Below are 12369 nucleotides of genomic sequence, written 5' to 3' on the forward strand. Positions count from 1 at the left end.
CCAATTCACTCAGCCTCTCTTTAAAAGGACAACGTGCCCATCCCAGGTACCAAAGTATCCAGTTTCCACTTTCAAAATTTCGAAAAAGGACAGAAGACTAATCAATTATTTCCCAGTTGGAAAATGTAACTTCCAATACTTACAACTTTCATCTCCAAATGATGGAATGATAAAGATTGTCAGTATCAGCATTCTATAACATTGTGTATTTGTGTCTTTCTTCACACAAAAGTATTTACCACATGGAGAGTCCCTGAACTGAATCAGACCACTTAAGTTTAGCGCCAATAGAAGGCAAAAGAACAGCAAGTTATGCATTGGCATATGGTTAAGAACAAATGACCCTTTTTACTTCTTGATTGTGGATTTTGTTTTGTTTTCCCTTGTATAAAGAGGTAGGCAACATCTACCAACGTTTAAAGTTTCTTTGTTCCGGTGTGTAGAACTGTCTCTCTCTGTCATGCCCTATATTCAGAACACTTAGCCACAATAACCTCCAAACTAACACTTGAGAGGCTGTGGCTGCAGGTGTTGTTTGCATTTTAAAGCTATCAGCAACCAGCCTAACAGCTCAGTAGTTACTGTGAGCGGCTATTAAAATGTCAGGAAATCAACCAAACATAAAAGGAAATGTCAATAACTAGACCTAAAATAGCATACCACAAATAACTCATGATAATGCTGGGGTAGCAACAGGAAGTGGTAGGCCCTTTTCCCAAGTTGAAGTTGTATCTGCTCCATGGTTCAATAAGATTCTTCAGAAACCCATAAAATGTGAAGAACGTACGCTTTGAAAGCAGGGTTGCAAATTTTCAGATTCATTTTATGATGATGTTTGGCCAGGTGGAGCCTCGCAATCCCTTTGGCAAGTCTGACATGTGGTATTCTAATGCTGATTCTTGCGTTTATTGAGATGGTTTATGAACATAACTGTTGAAATTTATGAAAGGAACTTTCTAATGCACAAACGACAATGACACAGTTCTGTTTTACCATGTTCTGAGCACAAACAGCCCTTAAGCTTTGATTAAGTCCATAAATTAAATGCAATTTGAGATCATTTTGAAACAGGTTTCTGGAGCAGCTTCAAAACAGAAGGAGAATGAATACAGCAGATGCTGAAAATCTGAAAACAAAACAGAAAACATTAGAAATACTCGGCAGGGACTGGCAACATCTGTTGAGAGGGAGAAACAGAGGGAACGCTTCAGGTTGATGATTATCAGAGTATTTCCAACATTTTCTGCTGCTGGTTAAGAGGATTTAATGCCTGGCACTACTACAAATAGCGTCCAGGTTCAAATCCTACACCTGTACTTGAAATTATTCAAGAACACATTAAAATTGCTTACCCCTTCACCTATAAATGGGTTTATGCTCTCTAATAATTACTGCAATTATTATTCAAGCAAAGAAACAGTATTATTTAATTTCAATTTGATGGTAACAGTGTACAAATAAGTAATAGATGCCCAGGTACAGTATAGTTTCACGGTACAACTACCAGTACTTGATTGACAACATAAATACCCATTTTACATGAAAAATGTTTTTTTTTTTAAAGAAAGACACTGAAAATATATTTATCTGTGTTTGCAATGCCTTGGCATCCTGTAGCACTTCGTTTTGGAATAGCAGAATTTGTTTAAAACCATAAGCTTTGCAACATTAAAGGATACTTGCCTTCAAATTAAATATTTTGTTTCCCTCCCAATAACTTAGTGGATTAATACACTATATAACATGGCCCCAGGTTCAATCTACAGCCAGAGCCCAGCTTGGGGCATGACAATTAGCCCTTGCCCCTTGGGTTAAAGGGAGGAACCCTGTGATATTCTCAGTTTCTTCTATTATCGGTCTATCAATGCTCAATGCCCCAACTCTCATCTGATGAACGGTCACTTAAAATGGGGGTTGGAGAGCTGCTATTGTATCATACTCCACCATCCACTGACATTTTCGGGAGAAGTGCAAGGTAGCGAGAAAAAATATTTCTCCCCCCCCCCAAAAAAAATTGTTAAATATGACATTAGACCTTTGCCAAAAGGTTCACAAGAGATTCAGAGCAACCAAAAAATAAACATAGATCTACTGCCTGTGATGTAATCCATAAACCAAGAAACTGAGAAGCAACACACTACAAACTCCTATTTCCTGAATTCCCGGCGGTGGCCACAATATCATGATCAGATAAGAAAATCCTCTTGTCCAAACCTGCGATGTTTCAGTTGTGAATTTGGAAGTCACAGATCTGTAAATCTGAACATGTGACAAGTTTTTATTCAATGGAACATCTCACGATACTGCTTGCTGTTGTGTGGAAGACAAATATGTCACAACCATCAAAAGCACAATCTTCATTTGTTTGGCATAGATCTTGCATCAATGCCTATTTGTGTTCCTTGGTTGGTGCATAATATAGTTCCATAGGTTTGTTCACCTTCCAATATTTCTCACTAACGAGCTCCAGTGAAAAGGAGCCATTCAGCAACTGGAAAAAAATAAAAACAACAGTAAATTTGACAAACCCTTTATGAAGAGTCACCAGTGATTGGCACAAGGGCCACAGTCAGAAAACCAGAGTAAAGCATCACCATCTGCTTAGGTTTACTGTTTTATATTTTCCTTTCCTCTGACCTCAATAATACATTCAGTAACATCCAACAGATGGGAGGCTGAATTAACCCTGACACTCTCATAGCAGCAGCTCTGCTAAAGCTACGAGATGAGGAAAAGGTGTCAAATGCCTACGATTAGTTATGCCAACCTGAGAAACGAGACTGTGCCTCAATTTAATGGCACATTCGAAAGATGGTGTCCCCAACAATGCAGCACTCCCTTAATAGTGCACTGAAGTGTCAGCCTAGATTGTGGAGTGGAATTTAAACCTGTGACTAAACTCAAGATCACTGTCAATTGCTGAACTGATATACAAGTCACTTTTACTGGATTACTAATGGCAAGATTTTGCTGTTAGTTGTACACGTCTGACTAAAATAAAAAAATAAAAAATTTAGAGTACTCAATTATTTTTTTTCAATTAAGGGACAATTTAGCGTGGCCAATCCACCTAACCTGCACATCTTTGGGTTGTGCAGGTGAAATCCACGCAGACACGGGGAGAATGTGCAAACTCCACACGGATAGTGAGCTAGGGCCGGGATTCGAACCAGGGGCGAAATTCTCCCCAAACGGCGCGATGTCCGCCCACTGGCGCCCAAAACGGCACCAATCAGACGGGCATCGCGCCGCCCCAAAGGTGCGGAATGCTCTGCATCTTTGAGGGCCGAGCCCCAACATTGAGGGGCTAGGCCGACGCCGGAGGGATTTCCGCCCCGCCAGCTGGCGGAAACGGCCTTTGTTGCCCCGCCAGCTGGCGCGGAAATGACATATCGGGGCGGCGCATGCGCGGGAGCGTCAGCAGCCGCTGACAGTTTCCCACGCCTGCGCAGTGGAGGGTGTCTCTTCCGCCTCCGCCATGGTGGAGACCGTGGCGGAGGCGGAAGGGAAAGAGTGCCCCCACAGCACAGGCCCGCCCGCGGATCGGTGGGCCCCGATCGCGGGCCAGGCCACCGATGGGGCACCCCCCGGGGCCGTATCGCCCCGCACCCCCCCCCCAGTACCCCGGAGCCCGCCCACGCCGCCTTGTCCCGCCGGTAAATAGGTACTTTAATTTACGCCGGTGGGACAGGCCCATCCGGGCCGGAGAATCGAGCGGGGGGGCCCGCCAACTGGCGCGGCCCGATTCCCGCCCCCGCCGAATATCCGGTACCGGAGACTTTGGCAACCGGCGGGAGCGGGATTCACGGCAGCCCCCGGCGATTCTCCAACCCGGCGGGGGGGTCGGAGAATGACGCCCCTGGTTCCTCAGTGCCGCAGTCCCAGTGCTAACTAACCACTGCACCACCTGCCACCCCCGTCTGACTATAATTGATTGAAAACTAACATTATCAGAAGTCTCTGAATCATGTAGAATTCATAGAGGACTCTAGTTTATTGCGGAGTTAGATTACCTCAGTGGGAGCTCCATATTACGTATTTTTCTGCAGCATACTGTATAGACGAGGGTGCAGTCTTTTATTGCCCGTTAAAACCATGGGGTAAATTTAAATTTTCCGGTTCCGCGTGAATCGTCGCGGGCGGGACGGATCATTTAACGCTCTATTGACCCCAGTAGGAAATTTCCGATCTTGGGTGGAAAATACTGCCCATGTCTCTTGATATCATAGAATCATCAAATCCACAGTGCAGACGGAGGTCATCCGGTCCATCAAGTCTGCACCTGCCCCCGGAAAGAGCTCCCCATCCAAGCCCACACCTCCATCTCATCCCCGCAACCCAGTAGCCCCACCTACCCAATGGTCAACACTTTGATCTATCCCGCATTTAGGATTCTGGAGGTTACCCTTAACTGAGTCACTATTTGGTTATCGCTGTCCTACAATTTCTTGACTTTCTTTATGAATCAAAGTGTAACATTGTCCACCCACCAGTTCTTTGGCATAAATTGTTTCCAAAATAGTTTGTACTATCATTGGTCTCTCTGTTATCTCCTCCCATATATTCTGAGATGACGTTCAACTGACCCTGGTGACTTTTCAAACTTTTCTCCCAAATCACTGATAGTTTCTTCTGAATATTTATCTCCAGTGGCAGCTCGGCCCCATCTTCCCGAGATACTACTAATAGTCTCACTTTAAACTTCTGTTGTAAAAGCCACAGCAAAACAGATGAAAGAAAGGGTGCTGCTTTCAAAATGTGGCTTATTGTTGCAAAAATAAAAAGACTTGAACATCTGAAAACATCATGGACAAGCAGCCAGAGAGGAGGATCTCAAAATCAAATCCCAATCTCAGGCATCCTTTGAACTTGCTTGTTGTTGGGGACAATGCTCATTTGTTCACTGTTGAGGATCCCAGATAAACTTGAATGAACGAGCTCACAACAAGCACGGATCATTGCTCAAGTGGACAGCTCTCAGAAAAATATAGCCATGTGAAACAATAGCACTGCATTACTGTGGCTAGTAACAATCAGAATTGTCCAAATATATCCCATTCTCATCAAATAATGGGACTACTTCAATGATTTTCCTGGTGCATTTCTATTTAACAGTGAGGAAACACAAGATAAAGAAAACCTTTATGATATATGTGAACCTTTAGCTGAGGCCACCTAGGCTGCTGGTACACGATGAATTTAATCTCATATTTATGTTGGTAGCAACATGAATCCAGTCCTGAAGCTGTCCTCATAATACTTAATACTTGCCTGTGTCCTGCTCCAATGGTCGGAGCTCACATGTTTGCAACCTGTGCATTCTGCACAGTGAAACTCAGTTTGTTTCTCAAATCCAATTTGTTGGCAAAGCAGTTCCCCTCACCACCAAAAGATCTTTCAGGTCTCCCATTATTTTTCCCCATCTGCACTATCATTTCATCAGCTGGAAGCTGGCCCACATTATTTCCTGAACAAAAGGCAACTCTCATCTTTGCCAAATTGCACTGGTCCCGACCTTCATTGATTTGCAATTAAGATCTTCATTTTCACCTTCAGCTCCCTCAGTGGCTGTAACTCTCCGTGATCTCCTCCAGCTATGCAGCCTTTGCATACCTACTGCTTCTTCAACACCAGCTTCTCATTCTCCATTCCCTCTGCTGCACCCACTGAATCCATTATCCCCACAGCCTCTGGAACGCCCTTAAAATATTTGTTTGTGAACTTTTCACCGTCAAAAGATTCCCTCTCTTTAGCTATCCTTTCACCCTCTAGCTCCACTCTGGTGCAACAGTAGCAAGATACCAAACAGGTGGTGTAAAATGAACGGAAGCCACTTTTCATTTGAATTGCCCCCACAGTACACATCCCTTCAAACCACAGAAAATGAGGCTGTAACTTGCATGTTCATGAAGGAGTGTGATGTAACATCTGGAATGAACACTGGATGTAATAGCTCACATCAACCTTGTTAATGGGGTAAAGACCTTACAAATCTCCCAATTACCCGAGAGGACCACTTTCCCGGGCTAAAAGAAATATATAGATCAGTAAATTGTTCATGTTGTTCCCTGGGAAATCGAGCTGCAGACCATCTAAAACATTGCAGGCAAGTTATCTATGAAAGCACAGTATTCCTGCGAGTTGTGAAGAAAATGGGGTGTCAGGATAGCACACTGCACTGGGAATGAGTGAATCACGTGTTTCACTTTAATCACAATGCCAGCTTTGTATAACTGTGGGAAGTAACCAAAGGTAAAAGGGCTAAAATGATTTAGGTTCTATACCCAAACACAGGAAACAAATGTCTGGAGAAACACACATTCTAAGCCAAAGTCAACTGTAAATACCAATGTTTTAAAAGCTGGATGGTGCATGTGTGAGATTTTTCTTCAACCTAGGAAAATCAGCTCCAATCACTCTTCATTGTGGAAGTACCTGATGGAAATACAACTTGAATTTCTCTAGTGAAGAAACCTTAACCTACCTTTCGCTTTCAAATGCTAATGTTCTCTTTATTCCCAGCAGTTGTGGGGTTTTCTTTTGATCTGGAATAAACTGCAGTTAACTCACCCCCTGAAAAGCAGCTCAGATACTTACAGTGAACTGGCCGTTCACCGTTGCAATGTAAATGGTGTATTGCTTCTCACTGACTGTTTCCACATTCATTGGATTTGCTTCTTCGTTTTTCCTGAGCTCTTCTAGGGCTAACCTCATAGCCAGGTACTTGGACAGATGATCAACAGTGGCATTTCCTGTTGTTTTTATATACCTTTTACACCAGAAAATAAGAAAGAAAGAACATGAGACATGGAGTCATGCACTAAGATTCTCCCTACAACCTCCTCAATCTTAAAAGGGGTGTGGGGATAAATTCATAACATGGTTTATTGTTAGCGTTCACATGGAGAACCATACAGGAACTTGTGGAAAGGCGATGCGATTTGCCTTCCTTCGTTCCCTCTCCCCAGACTCCATATTTCACATGTTCGAAGACTTGTAAATTGTCAGGAATATATTAATGGATTAAGTTTTCTAACCATAAACAATGTAATTAATGTATTTTGTTATATTTGCTCAATTATTACTTAACTGTATTGTAACAAAGTTGCAAGGGCCTTCGATTTCCTCTTCCCAAATATTGAATATGGTAAAAGCGGAAGTAATTTATATGTAAATTTTAATCGTTTTTAAGAACATACTAAGACTTTAGACCATCTCAGTGAGTTAATTCAGTGAGTGGTTCAGCTTAAGAAGGTGTGACTTGATCCTTGACTTGTATAACTAACTTCAGTGTGGGCTCCAGTGCCCTAGATTGAAAAGGTAAAGATCAGCAAGGGCTCTAGTTTACAAACGCTAACCAGCAACACCCGTGGGCAATGTGGTGTGTGGCTATTAGGTGAGGAGAGGATCAGCCCATGTTACCTTGATTGATCAAACAGATGGTCTTGGAAATACTGTCACACCTTTGGGGAAGGAAAGGAGGGAAAATAACGGTGGAGAAACAAATCTATCTATGAAAAGTATTGAACAATTGTGGCTTATTGTCTTATAACAGCAACTGCATGTAACCAACTTTAACAGAAGTTATTAGACAGACTTATTCCTGTTACTCAATAGTTAGAGATCCTATTACGCACAACATTTCTTGGATTGACAAGACTCAATATCAACGAGTTTTCTTTCAGCGTTTGAAAACTCCACAGACTCAAGACTCCGCTCTGTGCGTATGTTTTATTTGTCATAGCCAGCGCCTGTGGCACTCAAACTGGTATCACTTCACTAACCATTCAGAGTTGAAAAAAAAAATTCATCCTTGGGATTTGGTCATCGCTGGCTAGCCCAGCACATATTGCCCATTCCCAATTGCCTTTGTGGAGGCAGTGGTGAGCTGCTTTCTCGAACCGCTGCTGTCCCTGTAGTGTAGGTACACCCACAGTGCTGTTAGGGAGGGAGTTCCAGGATTTTGACCCAGCGACAGTGAAGGAACGCCAACATATTTCCAAGTCAAGATGGTGAGTGACTTGGAGGGAAACTTCCAAGTTGTGGTGTTCCCAGGTGTCTGCTGCCCTTGTCCTTCCACAATTTGATTGCACTGCCTTGTTGAAATACAAATACCTGTGTAATAATACGTCAAACACATCTCAGAATCACAATTTAGTCCGCAGAGGGGCTCGTTCAGTGGCTGAGTGAGCGAATGCTCAGTCACAAATGGTCTGCTCCTTGGCCTGGGCAGAGTTTGATGATCTCAGTTGCGACAACAAAAAAGGTCTATATCTAGGGTGTCAGGAACAATTTCAAATGCAATTCTTCATCTTAAAACTCACTTGTTTTTGATTCAGAAAAGAATACTCATTTGGCCACAGTGCTAGAGGACTATAAAACCAGGTCCCAGGAGATATAAGTACTTGGAAAAGAGGAGTGATTTAAAATATATTCATGGCCATGGTCCCAAGGATAGCAAGAGGCCTGACAGTGGATTTTGCAGCCCAGACTCAATTTGATCAGGGAGCTTCATCAGGAGTTGTAGTCACTCCCACTGGTGAAACAGTTACTGGAGTTCAAATCCATTTGTCTCATATAAACACTCTCTGACTACCAGCAAACCAGCAGGTCTGCATCATATTGACCAAATGCTAAAATTGAGTACTGACTGTCATGTGTAAACTGGTCACGCAGCGCTTTAACATTTCTGGCACCGTTCAGTTTGCAATTGACAGTGTAGACTCAAGAGTGTCTGTGAATCAAAATGAAGCGGATTCTCCCAGACCTCCGTATGTAGGTGGTCTGTTACTGGTTTGTGGAGAAACCGGTTGCAGTGAAACTGCTTACCGCTTTCTCGACACCGGTGTGCGCCCCACAATCCTCTGGACACCAACCGTGACCTGCCTTGGTTAAAAGAGAAAAATATTTAGAGTCATAGAACAGGTAGGTCTTAATTGGTAGCATGCTCTATATTATGATCACCTTTACTATGTAGAAAATATCAGCACCATTAAACTTGCAGAATACAATGTCACGGCTTCCAGGAAGACCTTCCAACCCTCTCAAATCTGTGGTACACACGTTTAAAGCAATGCACATTTCCTCACCCTTCTGTCCCCAGTTTTCTTCCATTGTGTCTCCTTTCCTGAAAGCAATGGCACACATTATGGAATGGTGTCAATACCTGACCCAAAGAGTCATTCTTTGTGAGTGACTCTAGAAAATGAGACCAGAGGGGAACATTCGGTCACAAAGACCGTCACAGCTGAACACAAACATGTTCACTTGTGCAACTTCCAGCAAGAGTCAATGAATAACCATCAAGAGGAAACTCTGGTTGATCTATTTCATTTCCCTATCCCAAGGTCACCAAAGCCAAGGGTAGTCCCTCATCTGCAGTCTTGGCAGAGATCAGCTAACTCAGCACAGGCTAACACTGGACTTTATAATAGTCAAAATAGACATAGTGGGCGGGATTCTCCCCTACCCGGCGGGGCGGGGGGTCCCGGCGGGATGGAGTGGCGTGAGCCACTCCGGCGTCGGGCCGCCCCAAAGGTGCGGATTCCTTCGCACCTTTAGGGGCTAGGCCCGCCCCGGAGTGGTTGGCGCCCCGCTGGCTGGTGTGGAAAGCCTTTGGCGCCACGCCAGCCGGGGCCGAAGGGACTCCGCCGGCCAGTGGGAGTCCGTGCATGCGCGGGAGCGTCAGCGGCTGCTGACGTCATCCCCGCGCATGCGCAGGTCACCTAATCGTTGGCCATCGCGGAGACCTACATGGCCGACGCGCAGTAAAAGAATGCCCCCCACGGCATAGGCCCGCCCGCGGATCGGTGGGCCCCGATCGCGGGCCAGGCCACCGTGGGGGCACCCCCCGGGGCCAGATCGCCCCGCGCCCCCCCAGGACCCCAGAGCCCGCTCGCACCGCCAGGTCCCGCCGGTAAGGGACCTGGTTCAATTCACACCGGCGGGAACGGCATAGCAGCAGCCGGACTTCGGCCCATTGCGGACCAGAGAATCGCCGGGGGGGGGCGCCAACCGGCACGGCGCGATTCACGCCCCCGCCGAATCTCCGGTGCCGGAGAATACGGCGGCCGGCGGGTGCGAGATTCACGCCGCCCCCCGGCGATTCTCCGACCCGACGGGGGGTCGGAGAATCCGGCCCCACAACTCCATTCATGTCACACTGCTTCAAGTCTGAACATTTTACATGGTATCATAGAAATGTAAGGCCCGGAAAGAGGCCATTCAGCTCATTGCGCCTGTCCTGATTCTTTGAAACAACAATATCACTCGTTTTCATAACCTCACTTTATGTCCGTTACCCTGAAGTTTCTCATTCACCAGAATCTGTCCAAAGCCTTTTTAAAATTAATCATCTTCCATTGCTTTTTCAGGTAGTGTTCGAGATCCTGACATCTCAATGAAACACTCTCATCTCCCCTCCAAATCTTTGGCCAATGATTTTTCAATCTATGACCTTTACATTTTCTCTATCTACTTTATCAATACCTCTCAATCTTGTAAACCAATGAAATCAGTCCTAACTTTTACAAACACTCCTCAAGTCCCTCAATCCTGGTAATATACTGGTAAGCCTCATTTGTAAACTTTTAAAGGCCTTTCTATCTTTCCCAAAACTTGGTACCCAGAATTGTCCACAATTATCAGCTTGAGGCATAGCCAGCGATTTATAAAGTGGCATGGCCACTTTGCTTTTATATTTTGTTTGTCTATTTTTAAACCCAAGTAAACCATGTAGTTTTGCTCCATCTTGTGAACTTGCCTTTCCCCTTTTAAGGATTTGTGTATATGGACATCAAGGTCTCTTTGCTCATCTTTGCTTCTCAAATAATCATGCCATTAAGAACACGGTCTTGCCATATTATTCATCCCAAACAGCTTCTCCTCGTTGAACTCCATTGAGTGCCATGCTTCTTCCCATTTCACCATTATATTTGTCATCCTTTAATATTTTAAATACCAGAACTGTAAACTGTTTTGCTTTTGCATCGGTACTCTTGAGCCTGTGATTTTATTCATAACACTGCTGTTGACTTGAAGGCTGCAAGGGATCCTAGGCCTTCAATTTCTACGGTAATGAAGTATCACTCCAGAATAATTGATCTCTCTTTCTTGTTCAGATACTGACTTGACCGGACATACATTTCCACAAATTTCTATTTTTGCTACCAGTATTTGGGGCTTTCCTTTTAAAAAGAAAATTCTGAATTCTTCTGATCCGGTGAATAACATTAATCCTTCTCACCTACATACCTGGTCTGTGCTGTTTCATCTTTCTCCACTAGTGTCGGATGAGGCCGGAAGACCAGTTCAATTTCATTGGTTCCATCAGTCACTGGATCAGGATCCCCCGTTCCATTCTCATTTGTGGTGTCAAGGTCTGGACCCGAATCATCTGACGTCTTTGCACGTTTTTGACTTGGTCCCGCCTCTTGGTTGCTGTGCAGGGAGGCATTACTGCAATGTGAACTATCCCCGTTGTCTTCTGCTCCACTGCCATTCTCAGCCTGATGTTTTCTCACTCTCTGCGCTCTGTACCAAACGAACAATAATTCAATATGTTGGCATGAAAGTGGTCAAATAAAATGTAAATGACAATGCACCTTAGATTCATTCAGGGGATGTTACTGTAATGCAGAGTACCAATCAGCTGATTTGTCACTCTTATAACAGTTTAATGTATTTGAATAATCAAAGAATCAAATATTTAATCACAAGTACAAATGGTTGGCAAAGGCTTTAAAATATTTAGTTCTTCAAATAGTCTTGGTTCATTTTTGTTACAATGCAGCTTATCGACTCACAAATTAAACAGCATAACATTTCTTTAAAAGTTTATGTAACTGAACAGTGTTCCATGTTTCCTGCTCACTACCAGAGTAATTTAATGGTTTTCAGGCCTCAAAAAGGTCTGCACTCCAAGAGACAGGCAAGGATTAACACCTACGAACTTCTACATCCCTAAAATACCAAGCATAAACGTGAAATTTGAATAACGTTTCCAAATTAGTCATTAAAATTCTTACTGGGCTTTACACCTGTGATTTAGAACAGAAATCACTTTTCTTTATTTTTCACTGCATTCACGTTAATTGAGTACAACTATTAATTGCCGAGTATCATGATGATTTACTGAACTAGCCCAATGACTTTGTTGTGGGTCTGGATTCAGCACTCTTGCTGCTGAGTCAGAGGTTTGTGGGTTCAATGTAAAACACAATTATGTTAAAATGTTAGTCTCGCAAAAAAAGCTTTGATTGATCAAACGTTGTACACTTTTGAAATTTGTCACATAGGAACCTTAAAAGTAAGCTTTTTAAAAAAAAAGATATTGTTGAAAAACTGGAAATGAGTAAAATACAACCTTTT

At 43.7% G+C, this 12369-nt stretch overlaps 1 protein-coding gene across 4 annotated transcripts in view; it reads right to left on the minus strand.

Moving 5' to 3' along the window:
• Positions 1-1397: 1397 nt before the first annotated feature.
• The window catches only part of rnf2 (ring finger protein 2), a 78312-nt gene continuing 67340 nt past the window's right edge, over positions 1398-12369 (minus strand). For 3 of the 4 annotated variants that reach the window (XM_072511265.1, XM_072511268.1, XM_072511267.1), the window contains exons 5-8: positions 11254-11532; positions 8830-8886; positions 6598-6769; positions 1398-2491 (exon numbers count right to left, since the gene is read on the minus strand). In XM_072511265.1, the coding sequence (XP_072367366.1) occupies positions 2390-2491; positions 6598-6769; positions 8830-8886; positions 11254-11532 (610 nt within the window). In that variant the 3' untranslated portion in view covers positions 1398-2389. The remainder of the gene's footprint in view (positions 2492-6597; positions 6770-8829; positions 8887-11253; positions 11533-12369) is intronic. The other variant, XM_072511266.1, reaches the window with a different exon arrangement.

The sequence above is a fragment of the Scyliorhinus torazame genome, chromosome 7, assembly GCF_047496885.1.
Source record: "Scyliorhinus torazame isolate Kashiwa2021f chromosome 7, sScyTor2.1, whole genome shotgun sequence".
Classification (NCBI taxonomy): domain Eukaryota; kingdom Metazoa; phylum Chordata; class Chondrichthyes; order Carcharhiniformes; family Scyliorhinidae; genus Scyliorhinus; species Scyliorhinus torazame.